The 21,100-nt window shown below is 43.1% G+C and overlaps 1 protein-coding gene across 3 annotated transcripts in view; it reads right to left on the reverse strand.

Moving 5' to 3' along the window:
* Uhrf1bp1l (UHRF1 binding protein 1 like) overlaps positions 1–21,100 on the reverse strand; it is an 80,716-nt gene that overhangs the window by 38,455 nt on the left and 21,161 nt on the right. For all 3 annotated transcript variants that reach the window (XM_040755087.1, XM_040755086.1, XM_040755088.1), the window contains 3 exons: positions 6,352–6,514; positions 5,227–5,265; positions 3,050–3,141 (listed from right to left, as the gene is read on the reverse strand). In XM_040755087.1, the coding sequence (XP_040611021.1) occupies positions 3,050–3,141; positions 5,227–5,265; positions 6,352–6,514 (294 nt within the window). The remainder of the gene's footprint in view (positions 1–3,049; positions 3,142–5,226; positions 5,266–6,351; positions 6,515–21,100) is intronic.

The raw sequence follows: 21,100 nt of genomic DNA on the forward strand, positions 1-21,100 counted from the left end.
TCAAAAGTTTCTAGACAGACAAGAAATTATAAAGCTACCATGACAGCCTGTCGCTGTCACTTGTGACCCAAATCTAAGCTCTACATCCACTGAGCACAGCTCTCCATCATCTCAGCACAGGATGGATGACATCATACAGACAGACAGGAAGCAACACATCAGCTTGAGCTGCGCTCTCTTCCAGTGCAATCCCTGGAGCCCTCATCTGCTGAGCCAGCACACCAGCTCCTAAACTAGTCACATTTCGATTTTATGCATATGAGTATTTTGCCTACACGTATGCGAGTACACAGCAGCCAGAAGAGGACATTGGAGCAGGAATCTCAGAAGGTTATACACAGTCATTTCAGTTCTGGCAATCACAGCTGAATCCTCTGTAAGAGCAGCAAGTAATCCTGACTCCTGAACCATCTCTCCAGTCCCATAAACAAGTTATCCTTAAAAATCTATTTCAACTTTTCAATAGAGCGTTATGAAATAGTCCACATGCTTCTATCTTTTTTCTTCCTTCCTTCCTTCCTTTTGTCTTTCTTTTCTAGTTTTTTGAGACAGGGTTTCTCTGTGTAGCCTTTGCTATTCTGGAACTCACTCTACACCAGGCTGACCTAGAACTCACAGAGATCCACCTGCCTCTGCCTCCTGAGTGCTGGGATGAAAGAGTGTACCACCATGCCTGGATATGAATTTTATAGTATACCCAAAGATCTATAATTTATAGAGATATCTTTTGTTTTGTTTTATTTTGGTTTGGTTTTACGAGACAGGGTTTCTCTGTGTAGTCCTGGCTGGAACTCACTCTGTAGACCAGGCTGGACTCAAACTCATAGAGATCCACCTGTCTCTGCCTACCACATCATTTAACTTTTAGGAATAACAAAATCTCATTGATGCATAGGAAATGAGGTGCAGAGAAAATTAATATTCTAAGACCCCTAATGGTTGCCTGAATAATCAAAGAGCAAGTATAACAATACATGGCAATAAGTTAAAGAGGCCAGGCAGTGGTGGCACAAACCTTTAATCCCAGCATTTGAGAGACAGGCAGATCTCTGAGTCCCAGCCTGGTATACAGTGCTAGTTCCATGACAGCTAGAGTTATTACACAGAGAAACCCTGTCTAGAAAAGCCCAGAAAAAAAGTTATGATAATATGGACATTCTTGGGATAATTTTGTTTTGAGTTTATTTTTTTGTGTTATTGTCTTTTTTTAATTTTATACAAGCTTGTTTCACATGTCAGTCCCAGCTCCCTCCCACTCCCCTCCTCGCCTGCTCCCACCAGAGGCCCCAGTCCCCACCGCATCCTCACTCCGTTCCCCAGAGAGGGTAAGGCCCTCCATGGGGCATCTCCAGAGTCTGTCATTTCGTTCAGGGCAGAGCCTAGGCCCTCCCCCAAGTGTCCAGGCTGAGAGAGCACCCCTCATTGTGGGATAGGCACGCAAAGTCCAGTTGTATATACTGATCTACTACCCCAAGTCCCATAGATTGTCTAGGCCTCCTCACTGACACCCACATTCAGGGGGTCTAGATCCCATGCTGGCCTCTCAGCCATCAGTCTGGGGTCCAAGATCTCCCCATTGTTGAGCTCAGCTGTTTCTCTGCTTTCACCAGCCCAGTCTTGACCCCTTTGCTCATCACTCTTCCCTCTCTGTCACTGGGTTCCAGGAGTTCAGTTTTTAGCTGTGTATGTCTGCCTCTGCTTCTGTCTGTCACTAGATGGAGGTTCTAGGATGGCATTTATGATAGTCGTCAAACTCATTATCAGGGAGGGGCATTTAAGGTTTTCTCTTCACTATTGCTTAGTTTGCCAGTTGGCGTCATCCTTATAGATCTCTGAAAATCTCACTACAGTCAGATCTCCCCTCAAACCAAAAATGACTCCGTCTATTATGGTATCACTCATCCTGCTCTCCTATTTGAAACAGGATCTCAAACACGTAGCCAAGAATGACCTTCAACTCCTGATTCTTCTGCCTGTCCTTCCTGATGACTGGGAGTCTAGTCATTTGTAACCACATTTGTTAATGTATTGCTGAATAAATCCAGGGTTTGAAACATGATAAGTAAATATTCCATCTACTCAAAATATCCTTTGCTACACACACCCATCTTGTGATAAAGTAAAAAAAATATGTAAGCCTATGCAATAATATTAGATAGAGCAAACAGCTTACATACTGTGATTTTTTTTTAGCATTACTAAGTAAAAGTTACTTGAAAATAAAGCCCTGATACCTGACAGATGATCAGATAACACAGGCAGCTGCTGAAGGACTAACCCTGTACAGTGTGAACACACACACTGAAGGACTAACCCTGTACACAGTGTGAACACACACACACTGAAGGACTAACCCTGTATACAGTGTGAACACACACACACTGAAGGACTAACCCTGTATACAGTGTGAACACACACACACTGAAGGACTAACCCTGTAACAGTGTGAACACACACACTGAAGGACTAACCCTGTATACAGTGTGAACACACACACTGAAGGACTAACCCTGTACAGTGTGAACACACACAGTGCTGAAGGACTAACCCTGTATACAGTGTGAACACACACAGTGCTGAAGGACTAACCCTGTACAGTGTGAACACACTGGACAAAAGAATGACCCATATCTGCAGCTAAAATTCATTCTTTTACATCTTTTATAAAGGCATAGATTTTCAACATTTTTCATCTCGTATTTTTAGACTGTCACTAGTCACATCTAACTGAATACATGGCAAGTGAAACCACAGTTAGCTACAGGAATGAAAAATTAAAAGCACATCTGATTTATAGACTAAGCTCTTCTGCACTGCCCATGGATATTCATTACTATTTAACAATATGATAATCAAGAGAAATGATGAATCTTAAAAATAATCTGCTACTAACTAAATGTAGAAATGTAATAAAGAAGTGGCTTAAGCAGAGGGTATCTGAGGTGAAAGGAATTTAAATTCTTCCTGTCCTGCTGCTGCAGATAAGAGAGCCACAGCCATAGAAAGGAACACCCGGTAGCAGCCATGCAAAGCAGAGGGCATGGTTTACCTCTGTCCTGATGCAGTCGCAATTGGTGATGGACCATTAGGGGCTCGTGGTTCTTCACACGTTCTCATTTCCATTACAACCTTATCTAGAGACTAACAAAAAATTAAATAGACATTTATGTGCTCTGTGAGAGTATGAAGTATATTTTATCTTTCATTTATTTAGAACCAAAGCAAACAATTGTAAAAATGCAAAAGGGAGAAAAGCATTCAGTCATTCCCTGAGGCACTGATCTTCTGGTGGAAAAAGTTACATACACATTCTATGAGTCTGGGGGAGAAAATACAGAAGCAGCCATTAACTGATGAGGTCACTCGATTTAATGGAAGCATAATATCCAAACCCATTTTTATCATCTCATTACCGATAAGTTATATATTAATCAATGGAACTGAACTGTATCTAAAAGTCTTATCTTGAGACCTGAGATATAAGACATAAACTAAACAAAATATAAAATGAGCAATGAAAACTAAACAAAATATAAAATGAGCAATGAAAACACTCCCACAAGAGGAAAGTTATCTTTTCCAGATAGTTATTTTCTTGAGATGTATCTAATGCTTTTAATAGTGAGTGTATCTACAAATCCAGATCTTCATTCTATATTTTAAATACAGCATGTATCACTATCTGAAATGATCTCATTTTATTGTCTATTTGTTCAGTCAACCTCTGTTAAAATATACATTTCTTCAGCTCAAAAAACATGTGATTTCAGTCAGGCAGTGGTGGTGCACACCTTTAATCCCAGCACTTGTGAGGCAAAGGCAAGTGGATCTTTGTGAGTTCAAGACCAGCCTCGTATACACTTCCAGGACAGCCAGGACTACATAGAGAAACACTGTCTCAAAAGAAACAAACAATTGAGCCTTGGGTAGTAAATCCGTATTTATCCCGGATATACAAATGGACTTTGGGCACCCATCCAACAATGAGAGATGCACTCTCACCCTGGACTCTTGGGGGAGGGTCTAGGCCCTGCCCTGGATGAAATGACAGACAATGGACACCCCCATGGAGGGCCTCACCCTCCCTGGGGAAATGAGGGGATATTGGAGGAGTTGTTGGGTGGGCGTGGGAGGAGAGAAGGGAAACGGAGAGGGACCTGGAATTGACATGTGAAGCAACCTTGTTTCTAATTTAAATTTAAAAATAAAATAAAACAAAAAAACAAACAAAACAGAGAAGAGCGAAAGAAAAAGAGAGAAAACAGGTGATTTTATAAAAAATACTTATGAAGTGAGGCTAGCTAGGAAGAATAGGAATTAACATGTTCAAGTACACCAATTCAGTCTAGAACACTACCCCAAAATTATGGAATGAATGACTGAATCAGTAAGGAATCCAGGGCTGGTAAGAAGGCTCAGTTAGAAACAGGCGCTGCAAAAGGTGGACAGCCTAGTTTTCCTAGCTGAAACACATGGTAGAGGGTGAGAACCAACTCCTACACGCTGCCCTTAACTTTCACACGCCCGCCATGGCATGCATGCATGCACACGTGCGCAAGCACACACACAACACTAAAATAAAACTTAAATGATTCACTGCAATGAAACTTCGCTGGGAAAGCTGCTTGGACAAAAGGGTCTACCGTGTGACAAACGGATGCCAGGGGGGAGAATGTGCTGGAGAGCTGAGAAAGATGGAGCAGCGAAGGTTTGTTTTGTGTTTGTTTGTTTGCTTGCTATGTTTTTTTTTTTTACTTTCTTTTGGGGGGACCTGCAGGGCTGAGGGGATGAGGACTGGGAGGTGAGCAGAATTAGGGAGAATGATGTGAAATTCCCCAAGAATCTATAAATAAATTATGTTTAAAAAGGATTAAATGATCTATTTTACTCAATTTTCTTTAAAAAATGAAGTATGTTACAGAACATATGACTAAACTTACTAGACCAAGGAGAGCAAGAACACAGAAAGTCTCAGTCAAAACTTATTGGAGAATGCTATAATATATCAGTGAAAAATTAAAAAATACAATATGCCAACTGGATACAATGCTCTAGAAATAAAAACTTTAAAATTCCTCTTAATTTAAAGTTGAAAACAAACTAAGCCCAATAAAAATAAATAAAAAAACTAATAGATGGAGAGTCCAAGAAACAAAATATTAATATTTATAGAACAGTTAATTTATACATGTAAATGCTTATTTTTGAAACAGCTTCAGTACTCACCAAACAGATGGGATGTGTTTTCAGTTTTGTCCATGGAATCTACAAATAAAATATTTTCTTTAAAATGAATTATTAAAATTAATATGAAATACTAATCAACACACATCTCTGTATATAGAAGACAGGCAGCAAGATCTCTCTTAGACTACAAATTATTCATACTATTGAAATCAGAGTATCTATGTTATATAAGAAAATCATTGAAACATTTTTAAGTCCTTAAAATATATTTTAATTATATAATTTAAGAATTCTTAGCAAAGTATAATCACTGTTCTGTTTATTAATTTTTTAACTTTAGAATTCCAATGAGTAATTTTGCAGTTATTTAAAATAAATCCAAATTATTGATGGAAAAGCCAGCTACAACAAAGAGACAATGTTCAAATATACCCAATTACATCTTTGTTAATATTTGGGTCATAGACTCAAAAATTAACAAAGAATACCAAAGGATACAGAACCCTTTTCCAAAGGAAACACAAACCTTATTTTTATTAAAAAAAAACAAACCAAAAAAAAAAAAAAACCAACCCTTCACAAGCAATGTCTCTCTTGAACAACCTCTCAATCTAAGCCTGGTATCTAACAGCAAGAAGTTATAGGAACTGACATAAGATTAGAAACAAGAGTCAGTAGAATAACAAGAACAATGTTAACAATAATAAAGTAAATAGAAATCCTTAAATTTCTCAAAATTGCAAAGAAACACATGAAAGGGAATAAAACTCTAAAACAGCATGGTAGCATATCTACAATAGTAAATGACAATTCTTACCTTTAAAATCAAGTATTATAAATGTAAATCATTGCAACTGACAATGAAACCTAAGGGGGAAGGGCTATCATTGGATATATGCCAAACTGAAGGAGTTCATTTGTAACAAATTAATTGTATTAAACTAGCAATAAAATTGTTTTAAACAAAACCTAAATACAAGTTATTAATATATTACCTCGCACTCATAAGGGATGAATGATCATTTATGCAGCTATTTTCTGTATAAGTTATAGGAATAAAATGCTTCTTTATGGAATGATCTGAAGTTGAATGTTAATTTTAAAGGACAGAGAAGAAACAAAACCAGACAACATGAGAAGTGTCCTCAGACAGCCAAGCCTTACCCTGATGGATGCTTTATTACAGAACACTTTGTTGATAGCAAGCCACGTGGGCAAATCCAGCATGTTCTGGAGCACCTCCTCATCCAGCTCCAGGTTCTTCAGTTCCCCTTCTCCTTTCAGGGTGCTTAGATTGATTTTGTCAGGAGACAAGTTTTTGGTAAATCTGAAGGAGAACGTAAGTTACATTTATTTTAGTGTCAGTTAATGTACCCCACATCCTAGCAAACACAGAATATTAAAAATGGAATAGAAACACTAAACACCAGACGACCACAGGATTTATTCTATCCATGTCCACTGTTTTTCATTGTTGTTTTGATCTCTCATAGCCATAGATCCCTGGTACTAAGTCTACAATTTAGGGGCATATTCCTATAAACAGCTGGTTCTCACGACCTGACAAACTTGATGAAAATGTAGTAAGTATACACTGCCATTTCTCAGGCACTGGGTAAGACCCTACCACGTTTTGCTCACTACAGACCCAACACAGAGGAGAGGCAATACTGCAAGGTAAGGAAATTGAGGGAATCCTCCAACGGCAGCTGCTGTGGCAACAAGTGTCAGTCATCATCCTAAGAGCGATGGTCAAAGGTCCCAATACTCCTCTTGGGTTGCTGGCTACTCCCAGCATTAGAAACCAAACCAAACTACTCCAGAAATAAATTCTGGCACATATACAGTGTTTGTAAGTTCTCAGGAGGAAATTACACAGTTCCACTTAGAAGTTCATTTTGGTGTCCTCTGGGGAGCTTTCTAAAATTTGAATATTTTAAACTCTGAGTTAACTATTGAAGCAGCCACTACTTGTCCTCTCTAGGTTTAGCTACAGGAATCTGAATAACTGAAATGCAAAGTACTTAATGAATGTGCTAGAAGTCATAAAGGACAATAAACCTTGGCCTGTAATTAAGACTCCCTACAACCTCTTTTTCTAAGAAGGGTTCTTTAAAAGTCTGAAGTATTAAGGGCTGGGGATGTAGCTTAATGGTCAAGTGATTGCCCACCATGTGTTTGATTTGTCCACATGGCTTTGCAAATAACAGTGTTTGCAATGAAGCATCTACTAAAGGATATCTGTGAAAGACCTTTCCTATTTTTCTTTTTAATTTCATCTCTCCTTTTAAACATATTATTTAAGATGACTCAATAATTCATTTTATTGGTATTTTAACTAGAAACAAGTTAATATAACAATGAATGTGTTATAAGAGTTCACACAGGAGGGGAGAGAAAGGAGTGATGGCTCAGTGACTAAGGACACTTGTTGCTCTATCAGGAGTGAGGTTCAGATCCTAGCACCTACAACAGGCAACTCACAAACAGCTGTGACTCAGGCTCCAAGAAATCCACCACCCTCTGCTGGCCTCCACAAGCATACACACCCATGTGTTCATGCAATCACACAGACACATTTCACATATATACATGTGTACTCACAAATTAAATAAAGTCTTTTTTAAAGTGTGTGTGTGTGTGTGTGTGTGTGTGTGTGTGTGTATGTCTAAGGAGCTATGAAAAGGGTATTAGAGCCCTTCTAACTGGAGTTACAGACAGTTGTGAGTTGCCTGATGTGGGCACTAGAAACTGAACTAGTATCTTTAGGAAGAACAGCAAATACTCTTTACAGCTAAGCCATCTCTCTAGACAAGTGCTTCTCAAACTTTCTAATGTTGTGACCCTTTAATACAGTTCCTCATGCTGTGGTGAGCCCCAACCATAAAACTGTTTTCATTACTACTACCACCATTATGAATCATATTGTAAATACCTCATATACAGGACATATGATAGGCAACTTCCAAAGGGGTCATAACCCACAGGTTGAGAACCACTGCTCTAGTCCTTTCATGTGGTGAAATTTTGTTTTTGATCTAACAAAGCTTGCCTGAAGATCAAAGTGCAAAGCTAGTCACACTAGTCCACCCGAGAGGCCAGGCAGTGGTGACACATAGCTTTAATCTCAACACTTGGGAAACAGAAGCAGATGAATCTCTGTTAGTTCAAGGCCACCCTGAGCTACACGAAAATTATCCAGTCTACAAGAGAAACAGCTCACACAAAGGTGATCCCAGCACTCAGAATCTTTACTCCCAGCAGAGGAGAGGAGGAGACAGGAACTCAGTGCAGTCTGAGATTTGGTGGATCTCCCCTTCAGTCTAAGCATTGGTAGAGGTGAGAACACTCTGCCTTTTAAAAAGATTTTCCCCTGTGTGCCAGACAGAATAAGAAAGTTGAACTTACATGCTTGCTATCACAAACGATAATAATAGCAAACTACAAATGTATTTTCCAATACTTCCAGGTACATTACTGAAACTTGGAAACGGTCCCCTCTCCCAAATGATAATTTCTAATTTTACCCGGCTACTCTTTAAAAGTGAGTTAGTAGGCCTGCAGGATGGCTCAGTAGCTAAGGGCACTTACAGAGAAGCTGGTGACTTGAGTTCAGTCACTAGAGCCCACACAGGAGGAGGGACAGGGCTCCACGACACTGTCCTCTGACTTTCATATATGCACAGTGGCACCAGTGTGCCTCTCACCCATGCACACACATCATACACAATAATAATGAGTGAGCTTCTTTAAAGCCCTGTGACTGTGGACAACTGGAATGTTACAAGTGGGAGGAAAAATTATCTTGGGCTCGCTAAGCCTTCTAAATATCCAGTCGTTGTCCATGCCTGTGTTTCACTTAATGCCCTGTAACTACTGGGTAAATCCATAGGAATGTACAGAGACCACTCATTCCACCAACCCAGACTAACACGTCATCACACATCATGTGGGTCCTACAGCAGAGATCTCCTCCACCTTGCTGTACTCTACCTACCTCGTGTCTCCATGAACGTATTTATGTGTCATAAGATTTTTTTCTGATTCTTTACCACAAACGCTTCATGAAACTGCACCATGCTGGAACATGGTATTTGGGGTACCCTAAGTCTGTGACCTGGGCCGTGGTCCTGACAGCTGTGATTTGTTTGTCAGCACTAGGAAGATCAATGTTCATGGAGACCAAAACCACTAATCATTGTCATAAAAGTATTGCACTCCACATTCAGAATTTAGTACTTAATCTCAAGAACAAACAAAAACTAGTGAATTATATGAGGAAGGAAAGTTGCTTGTTATACACACTTAAACACATCTCATCCTTTGGAGTAGCTTTGGCAGACTAACCAACAGCAGATTCTGAGAATACCACTCTTCTTCCTTTGCTTTTCCTTTCTTTCCTATCATCTATCTCTACCTATCTATCTATCATCTATCTCTATCTATCATCTATCTATCATCTATCATCTATCTCTATGAATGTATGTATTATGTATGTATGTATGTATGTATGTATGTATGTATCTATCTATCTATCTATCTATCTATCTATCTATCTATCTATCTATCTATCTGAGACAGGGTTTCTCTGTGTAGCCCTGGCTGTCCTGAAATTCACTCTGTAGGCCAGGCTGGCTGCAAACTCACAGAGATCTGCCTGCCTCCTCTCCCGAGTGCTGGAATTAAAGGTGGTTAAAGACCTGCACCAGTGTTGCCTGACTACCAGTCTTCTTTCCATATCTGCCATCTCAAGTCCCAGAATGCCTAGCTTTTCCTCCACCTAGCAAACTCCTACTTCTCTTTTATGGTGTGGTGCTGCAGTCTGAATCGTAGATGTTCCCCCAAAGAACCCTGTGCATAAAGGCTCGGTGTGATGCTGAGACATTAAAGAGGTGGGACCTGCACTAGGCAGTGGTGGCACATGCCTTTAATTACCTTTAATCCCAGCATTCTGGAGGCAGAGGCAGGCGGGTCTCTCTGAGTTTCAGGCCAGCCTGGTCTCCAGAGCGAGTTCCAGGACAGCCAGGGCTACACAGAGAGACCTGCCTCAAAAACAAAAAAACAAGAACAACAAAAGAGGTGGGGCCTAATAGGATCGTCACACTGACTTAGAGCTGCTTTATTACACACACACACACACACACACACACACACACACACATAGAGAGACAGAGAGAGACACAGAGAGACAGAGAGAGACAGAGAGAGACAGAGAGAGACAGAGAGAGACACAGAGAGCTGCAAATGTCACAATGAATAGCTAAAAACAGGATAAACCTGACAACTGGGCCCTCATTTTGCCCGTCTCTTTATCTTCCAATTTCAGATGAGATTCCTGCTGAAATCTGCACACAGCAAGTTAATCATTTAAGGAGTAGCTGCATAAAACTGGTAATACAAGCTTGATTAGCCCTAAATATACTTATCCTATCTCAGCCTCTTCCAGATTAAGGACACCAAGGTAAAAGTAAAGTATTTTCAAGATTTGCAAGGACATCCAAAGGTTAATTTTCTATCTCAGGCTCTACCTGTCCTGGAGCAGCATCTAGAAGCTTCTGGTCTTTGCTCATCACTTGAAGTCACCTTAGAACTCAAGGACAGATTTTTAGGCAGCTTACTTCATGGTGATTCTATTTTTCTCCCCCTACCCTCATATCCCACCACGCCCCCCAACAAATGGGGAGAAACTACTCTCTATTGACTTCTCTAAAACCTGGAAAATCCAGAACCTAGATGAGGACCAGAACCAGATGTCAGACCACTGTGTGACAGACTCCGAAACTCATGATTCCCTCGCACCCCTGAGCTTAATGCTTGGCTTCTTGTCTTGAGCTTATGGTCACACTGATTCCATTCCTGCCCCATCTTTCCACCACTGCTTTTTTCCTTTAATTCCTGGAGTGACAGCTGAGTCAGGTCTCTGACCTATGCCCTGTGACTAGTTCTTAGGTCCTTCGGGATGTTAGGACTCTGGTCTCTCTGTCTTGTTCTCACTCCCACTCTCTTTTACTCCTGGTTCAAGATATAATCACTTGTTTGTTCCCAATATAGTGTCCTACCATTGCAGCCAGGGATTAATCCTGAGCCACTTGGACCCTGAGTCTTCAAAACGGGGAGCTAAGTGCTTCCCACATAGGCTGTGTGATGTTTTCCGATACCGCGACAGACTGCTAGCTAAATGGAACTCAGAAACACTCCCTGACTTCTTCAAGTGGACAGCCATTCTTTTCTGCATATTTCCGGATTGTTTGCACTGTAACAATGGCAAGCTGTTATCAGAAGTTGACACTTCCGTCAAGGACTGTTTTGAAGAGTTTTATAGACTTCATCTCAGCTAATAACTCTCTGAAGTGTGTATAATTACAGCCTGCATCCTAAAAGTGGAGAAGCTGGGCTGGCAAGATGGTTCAGCGGGTGAAGCACTTGGCACCACGCCTTGGCTGGTGCCTGGGTTCAATTTCTGGGACCCACCTGGTGGGAGAAGGGAATTCTGCACGTTGTCCTCTCCCCTCCACATTCACTCTATAGCACATACACATGCATGCACGCAATAAGTACACCAGTAAATAATGCAGTCTTCAAAATTCAAGTGGAGAAGCTGAGTCATTAAGATGTTAAATCATGGGCTGGAGAGATGGCATGGTGATACTCTTCCAGAGAGCCCTGGTTCAATTTCCAGCATCTACCTGGTAATTCACAATCACCTGCACCTCCAGTTCCAGGAGATCCAATGACCTCTTCTGGCCTTACTGGGTACCAGGCATGCACATGGCGTGTACACAGGCACACATGAAGGCAAAACCCCATACATATAAAACAATGAAGACATACAAGGGGCTAAGGCCAGGAACTGAATACAGGCACTCTGGTTTCTGAGCTTTAACGATGATGAAATCCACACTGGACAAAAAGACAGCATCTTCAAAAAGGGTGCTGGTCAAACTGGATGTCTACACGTAGAAGAACATAAACAGAGCCATACTTACTGCCCTGCGCAAGACTCAACTCTAAATGGATCAAAGACCTCCACATAAGATCAGATACCCTGAGTCTGTTATTAGTTCTCCTGCTTGTGTTTGCATAGTTGAGGGAGGAAATGCCAGCTCTTTAAAGGGACCAGAAAGTCAATAGAGAGCTCTGCATCCTAGAGACAGTAGGAAATGGCACTTCTGCCTCCACACTTGAAGAGGGTTATTTTTACACTTTGAAACACACAAAAATATGTTTCCCCTTATATATTAAAAGCAAATACTTCTGAGAAGTAGTTTCCTATCACTTGTTTTAAAGAGCACTGTTCTAGACTATAGTAGATTCTCAATCTATAAAACTTCCAAACTTAATTTCTTTGAGATTACAGGCAAACATCAATATGTTCAGTTCATGTGGCATGGACCCAGGGTTTCACACATGCTAAGCAAGCACTAGACCAACAGACCAACTGAGCTATACACTCAGACCCATGTTGTTACACGTTTCATATGCTTAGCTTTCAGAGTTTATCATCAACTGGTCTATGGCATACTTGATATAAGAGAAATAGGCATATGGGGTTACCAGGCACATCTAGGTATTTATTCTCTATTCATGCTTTTAAAAAAAATCAGACAAATCTGTTTATCTCTGGAAATCATTTTAAGTGTAGTTTGCTGGGGTTTTGGGGTTTTTTTAATTTTTTTGTATTTTACATGGGTATTTTATCTGCATGTATGGGCACCATGTATTTGCCTGGTGTTCAAGGAGACCTGAAGAGGTTATCTGGAGTTACAGATGGTTGTGAGCCACCATGTGGATGTTGGGAATCAAACCCAGGTCCTCTGGAAGAGCAGCCAGTGATCTTAACTACTAAGCCATCTTGCTAATCCAGAAAAATCATTTTGTGTATGTGCATATGTGTGCATGCATGAGTCGATATGACCCTTGTATATGCAGGTGCCTGGAAGAGTTATAGGTGGGTGAGAGCCTCCAGATGTGGGTGCTGAGAACTGGACCTGGGTCCTCTATCAGACTAGTGAGCCTCACCCCCCCTTTTTGTTGAGACACCATACAGCTCGGACTGGCCTGGAACTCACTATGTGAACCAGAACTCACAACTCATGAACACACATCAAAATGAAAACCTAGAGTTGGGAGGGAATGCATTAGGCTTAGTTCTTCATTTTCATACTTCTCAGTATGTTTAAGTGTTCTGGAAGGAGTATTTACAACTTTCATAAAGACAAAACCTCAACAGAGCCCAAAAAGGAGAGCCTGGCAAAAGACGAAGGAAGGAAAGGATCAAATATATGTCATTCACAGCAAACCCTGTTTTCACTTTGGTTCATAATAAAGGTAACATTCTTCCAGGAGCCTGGGCCTGAAAACCAGACACAAACAGGTCTGAATCCCAGTTCAGCCAAAACTGTGTCGCCTCTCTGATGTTCCATTTGCTCATCTGTAGAATGGAAAATAAACGAAATTTATCTTCAGTACAGCTTAAAGGTGGGTACTATATAAGTCACCCAGTACTAGGCAGATACCCAGTTGGGAACTCCTTGTCTTCCCATCAGTCTTTCTGCTGAGTTAGGACTGCTACCACTGCAGCTGAACGCAAGAATGTCAGAAGCTCCCACTTTCCCAAAACGACTTTTAAATTGCTAAGCTTGAAGACATTAATATTGCTCATTCTTTAAACTATTGTCAATAGATGGAGACTTACAGGCAGCTGTCACATTCAGTTATACAGCAGCTGGTTTCTTATACTAGGTAACCATTGTATAGTGTAAGCTATATATTTTCTATTTGGCTTATTTTACATACACCTTATTTACACACAAATGCTTACCAGTAAGCTAGTATCATGCTTCAGCCATATGTAACTGTGACTGTGTAGGGAGTCACTCCTGCATTCTCCATTACAAGATGGCACCTGCATCTGGCAGGTGCCGTTGGTGAACAAACAGAATACACATGCGCTGGGTAATTTTCCATCCCTGGGTCCCTGCCTCTCCCGTGGCGTCACATGGGCCGTTGAGCAACAGCCAGTCAGGGGGTGACACGTCCCAGGCGAAGGTTGCTGGCCTATATAAGGAAGGGGTTTTATGTGTTTGGGGTCTCCGCTCTGTAAGCTTATGCTCTCCCTCTCAGACGCATTAAAGCTTTACTGTAGAAGGATCCTGAGTGTGCCGCGTCGTTCTTGCTGGCAAGACGGTAGCGCGGGACATGACTGAAAGAAGAAATGCGGACTTTCATCAAGTGTGTACTGTGAGTATCCCCGTGTGCACAAGAGGGAAACCACACTACAATAAAGTGTTACTGCATGGCAGTGACGTGTCAACCTATGCTTTCCCAGGTGTTGTTGCAGAGTCTCTTTCTGATTCCGTTGGAGGTTCCCAGACAGTGCAGTAATTCTCATGAGCATTATCAATGAAAGGGACATAGTACCGGACTTGATTCAACATAGAATACATTAAGGTCAAGTAAATTACTTTAGCTTACTGAATAATCACTAAATATTTGAAAAGGTACATAAATATTTTAAAGATGAAGTACAGGGGGGAGGGCAAGAAACCTAGCCCAATGCCATAAACTTGTGAATATTTATTTGGAAGATGGAAAGAGAGAGAAAAGTAGAACTGTGAAACCTAAGTAGGTATGTTAACAGGAACTCAAATGATATTAAAGAGGAAAACTGCCTGGCCCAAATATGTCAAAGCTAGAATGGCCACACAGAAGGGAGTCACCATAAAACAAAGATAAAATTGGCAAAACTCTTACTCATTTCATTTTCTTTCTTTTTTTTTCAGGGTTGGGGATATAACCCAACGCCTCACCTAAGCTAGATGAGTGGTCTAACCACTATCGCTAGCCCCAATAACTATTTAGAAAAACTCACAATACAGACTAAAATTTCAATAGTATGTCAACATTATAGCAACAGTGGCTTGTTTGAAAACTATCTGGCCAGGCTGGAGAGATGGCCTGGTTAAGACAACCCAGGTTTAATTCCCACATGACAGTTCAAACTGTCTCTAACTCCCGCTCTGGGGGATCCAACTCCCTCTTCTGGCTTCCACAGGTGCCAGGGACATTTGTGGGCATGTGATGCACAGACATACACACAGGCCAAGCAGCCATAAGTGTGTAAAATAAAAATGAGAAAAAAACAAAAAACAAAAAAGAAGTGTATGGTCAGTAGGACAGCTCAGCAAGTGACAGTGCTGAGTTTAGCACCTGAAACCCACTTGTGGAAGGAGAGAACCATCTCCACCACGTTGTCCTCTAACCTACACACACACACACACACACACACACTCCACACACACAAATCAGTAACTGTTAAAATAAGTGTACACGAGTCATGCATTCTGCCACTATCACAGACGAATATTAACACAAGTGTCTATCATGTCTTTAAGATTGTTTCTATGTGCTTGAGTGCTCTGCCAGCATGAATGTCTGTGTACCACATGGATGCCTGGTGTTTGGTAAGACAGAAGAGGGTGTTGGGTCCCTGAACTCTGTAGTTGCAGATGGCTATGAGCCACCACGTGAGTACCGGGAACTGAACCTGAGTCCCCTACAAGAACAGGGAGTACTTTTAACCTCTGAGCCATGTCTCCAACCTGTCTATCACATTAAAAATATTTAAAAACAAAAACACCTTCTATTTTAACAAGTATTTCCTCTAATCACACAGAATACGTGAAAACAAATTTACTAACTGCTTAGTATAAGAAAATATGTAATCTTCAGCAATAAAATGTACAAGCAAGTGAATTTTATTTCAATTACATTCTATAATCAGCACATAATTATTATAGTCTAAATTATGTCTAAAATGCTGCATTAAATAATGATTTAGGGAAAACAAAGGAAAGTTTCGTATACTTGAAAATTAGCCATTGCTTAAGGGAGCACATCATAAACACACGGCAGGCAAGACGCCACTCACTACCTTGCAAATATCTCAGTTTCCTTATACGTAAACAGCATTTCCTCCAAAGAGTAATTCGGAAGACTTCCCAAGTTAGGAAATGTAAGATGCCGAATAACTCAGTGAGTTTCAGAACTAGTAACACTATGATATGGCTTGAATAAAAATTTGAGCACTATACAAATTACATTTCTTTACAAATGATTTAGGATTCGTGAAACTTCACACAAAACACTGTAACTTAAAAGATGCACATTTTATATCTGATATTACATACCATAAATTTTAACTATGCTTATACCCATTTCCATCAAATTGGCTTTAGAGTTTCATCACAAAAACAAAGTTCTCCAGGGTGGTACATGCCTGTAAGTGCAGCACTTGAAAGACTAAGGGGCAGCATGAAGAATTCAAACATGGCCTAGACAGGAAGACCTCTTCTCAAAACAGGAAACGAGCTGGTGAGAGGGCTCCTGCCCCTACGCTTCACAACTTGAGTTCGATCCCTGGGACCCACATGGTAAAAGAAGAGAACTGACTCCCACAAGTTGTCTCTGGCCTCCAGGAGCACACGTGGTGGCTCAACATAAAAACGAATAAAACTGAATAATGATGATAAAGATGCAATAAAAATTAAAAATAGGGGCTGGAGAGATGGCTCAGAGGTTAAGAGCACTGACTGCTCTTCCAGAGGTCCCGAGTTCAATTCCCAGCAGCCACATGGTGGCTCACAACCATCTGTAATGTGACCTGGTACCCTCTTCTCAGACATACATGCAGGCAGAATACTGTATGCATAATAAATAAATAAATCTTTTTAAAAAATTAAAAATAAGCCTGTCGATGGTGGCGCACGCCTTTAATCCCAACACTCGGGAGGCAGAGGCAGGCAGATCTCTGTGAGTTTGAGACCAGCCTGGTCTACAGAGAGAGTTCCAGGACAGCCTCCAAAGTCCCAGAGAAACCCTGTCTCAAAAAAACAAACAAACAAACAAAATTAAAAATAAGAACAAACACAAAACAAAACTCCAATATCATATAGTTATTTATTTGCCAACGTAACATGATAGTGTCATTTGTAAAACAAACCGTATTTAGTTAAACATATGTGTAAATTTTTAAAGCTAAAAAGAATATTAGAAGGTGGAAGTGGCGCTCGCCTTTAGTCTCAGCACTGGAGAGGCAGAGGCAGGCGTCTCTGTGAGTTTAAGTCCAGCCTGGTCTACAGATGAGCTCCAGGAAACCAAGGCTACACAGAGAAACCCTGTCTCAGAAGAAAAAAAAAATAGAGTTGAATCTAGTAGCTTATGCCTATAGTTCTTAGGAGAGGCAAGCAGACATGTAAGGCTAGCCTGGGCTACATAGTAAGTTTAAGGCCAGCATCTCAAAAAAAAAAAAAAAAAAAAAAAGGCAAGGCAAAGAATCCTAGAACGTACGCCTATGCTCCCTCCCTCTCTGACAGATCACCTCCTCCTTTTGTGCCTTCTCTCAGTTCTACAACTCACTCTCAAGACACGGTTCTAAGATGACACCAGTAATATGCATTTCTTGACCAATCTAAAAGCTCATACAGCATACTTCTGACTGTTGTGTGTGTTCTAGAGTCACACACCTGCACTATTCTTCTAGAGAGCTTGTTCTGCATCTTCAAAATGGTATCAAATAACAGCTGGAACTACAAACATTTGTGTGAGAGCATTTCATAGTATAGCATGAAAGTCTAGGTTTTACAGAGAATTTAACAACACATATTCAATTGCTTAATCAAATTTTTTCCAAATGGCAGTTCTTAGATGGGGTCTATAATTTTGCAAACTGTTAAGGGTTTTCCATGGAAAATACAAATAAGTGCTGCATTGAAAAGTGATTTAGCCATACAGAAAATCAAACTGGACAGGTGCAGTGGCACACACCTTTAATCCCAGCACTTGGTAGGCAGACCAGACAGGCAGCAAATACTAAGCATAATGGGTTTCATGAAGACATTTCCATACATGCAGTGTAACATACTTTAACCCTATTCACCCCACATCTCCCATTTGCTTCCCTCCCACTTCCACTACTCCCTGCCTTTTCCCAACCAGTCTCTCTTCTACTTTCATGTCTTCTTTTGGTTTTGGTGACTCAGGGAGTTTAATAAAGGTTGCTTACAGGGACCCCGGGTGGGATGCTATCACAGGACACGGGTGGGTTGATATCACAGGGACACGGGTGGGATGCTATCACAGGAGCACGGGTGGGATGCTATCACAGGAGCACGGGTGGGATGCTATCACAGGACACGGGTGGGATGCTATCACAGGGTCACGGGTGGGATGCTATCACAGGAGCACGGGTGGGATGCTATCACAGGACACGGGTGGGATGCTATCACAGGAGCACGGGTGGGATGCTATCACAGGACACAGGTGGGATGCTATCACAGGACACGGGTGGGATGCTATCACAGGACACGGGTGGGATGCTATCACAGGAGCACGGGTGGGAGGTTATCACAGGACACGGGTGGGAGGTTATCACAGGACACGGGTGGGATGCTATCACAGGACACGGGTGGGATGCTATCACAGGACACGGGTGGGATGCTATCACAGGAGCACGGGTGGGATGCTATCACAGGACACGGGTGGGATGCTATCACAGGAGCACGGGTGGGATGCTATCACAGGACACGGGTGGGATGCTATCACAGGAGCACGGGTGGGATGCTATCACAGGACACGGGTGGGATGCTATCACAGGACACGGGTGGGATGCTATCACAGGACACGGGTGGGATGCTATCACAGGAGCACGGGTGGGAGGTTATCACAGGACACGGGTGGGATGCTATCACAGGACACGGGTGGGATGCTATCACAGGAGCACGGGTGGGATGCTATCACAGGACACGGGTGGGATGCTATCACAGGACACGGGTGGGATGCTATCACAGGACACGGGTGGGATGCTATCACAGGACACGGGTGGGATGCTATCACAGGACACGGGTGGGATGCTATCACAGGAGCACGGGTGGGAGGTTATCACAGGACACGGGTGGGATGCTATCACAGGACACGGGTGGGATGCTATCACAGGACACGGGTGGGATGCTATCACAGGACACGGGTGGGATGCTATCACAGGACACGGGTGGGATGCTATCACAGGACACGGGTGGGAGGTTATCACAGGACACGGGTGGGATGCTATCACAGGACACGGGTGGGATGCTATCACAGGACACGGGTGGGATGCTATCACAGGACACGGGTGGGATGCTATCACAGGAGCACGGGTGGGATGCTATCACAGGACACGGGTGGGATGCTATCACAGGACACGGGTGGGATGCTATCACAGGACACGGGTGGGATGCTATCACAGGACACGGGTGGGATGCTATCACAGGACACGGGTGGGATGCTATCACAGGACACGGGTGGGATGCTATCACAGGACACGGGTGGGATGCTATCACAGGACACGGGTGGGATGCTATCACAGGACACGGGTGGGATGCTATCACAGGACACGGGTGGGATGCTATCACAGGACACGGGTGGGATGCTATCACAGGACACGGGTGGGATGCTATCACAGGAGCACGGGTGGGATGCTATCACAGGACACGGGTGGGATGCTATCACAGGACACGGGTGGGATGCTATCACAGGACACGGGTGGGATGCTATCACAGGACACGGGTGGGATGCTATCACAGGACACGGGTGGGATGCTATCACAGGACACGGGTGGGATGCTATCACAGGACACGGGTGGGATGCTATCACAGGAGCACGGGTGGGATGCTATCACAGGACACGGGTGGGAGGTTATCACAGGACACGGGTGGGATGCTATCACAGGACACGGGTGGGATGCTATCACAGGACACGGGTGGGATGCTATCACAGGACACGGGTGGGAGGTTATCACAGGACACGGGTGGGATGCTATCACAGGACACGGGTGGGATGCTATCACAGGACACGGGTGGGATGCTATCACAGGAGCACGGGTGGGAGGTTATCACAGGACACGGGTGGGAGGTTATCACAGGACACGGGTGGGATGCTATCACAGGACACGGGTGGGATGCTATCACAGGACACGGGTGGGATGCTATCACAGGACACGGGTGGGATGCTATCACAGGAGCACGGGTGGGATGCTATCACAGGAGCACGGGTGGGAGGTTATCACAGGACACGGGTGGGAGGTTATCACAGGACACGGGTGGGATGCTATCACAGGACACGGGTGGGATGCTATCACAGGACACGGGTGGGATGCTATCACAGGACACGGGTGGGATGCTATCACAGGACACGGGTGGGATGCTATCACAGGAGCACGGGTGGGATGCTATCACAGGACACGGGTGGGATGCTATCACAGGACACGGGTGGGATGCTATCACAGGACACGGGTGGGATGCTATCACAGGACACGGGTGGGATGCTATCACAGGAGCACGGGTGGGATGCTATCACAGGAGCACGGGTGGGAGGTTATCACAGGACACGGGTGGGAGGCTATCACAGGACACGGGTGGGATGCTATCACAGGACACGGGTGGGATGCTATCACAGGACACGGGTGGGATGCTATCACAGGACACGGGTGGGATGCTATCACAGGACACGGGTGGGATGCTATCACAGGAGCACGGGTGGGATGCTATCACAGGACACGGGTGGGAGGCTATCACAGGACACGGGTGGGATGCTATCACAGGACACGGTGGGATGCTATCACAGGACACGGGTGGGATGCTATCACAGGACACGGGTGGGATGCTATCACAGGACACGGGTGGGATGCTATCACAGGACACGGGTGGGATGCTATCACAGGACACGGGTGGGATGCTATCACAGGACACGGGTGGGATGCTATCACAGGACACGGGTGGGATGCTATCACAGGACACGGGTGGGATGCTATCACAGGAGCACGGGTGGGATGCTATCACAGGACACGGGTGGGATGCTATCACAGGACACGGGTGGGATG

Source organism: Mesocricetus auratus, unplaced genomic scaffold (assembly GCF_017639785.1).
Source record: "Mesocricetus auratus isolate SY011 unplaced genomic scaffold, BCM_Maur_2.0 Super-Scaffold_100011, whole genome shotgun sequence".
NCBI classification, from domain to species: Eukaryota; Metazoa; Chordata; class Mammalia; order Rodentia; family Cricetidae; genus Mesocricetus; species Mesocricetus auratus.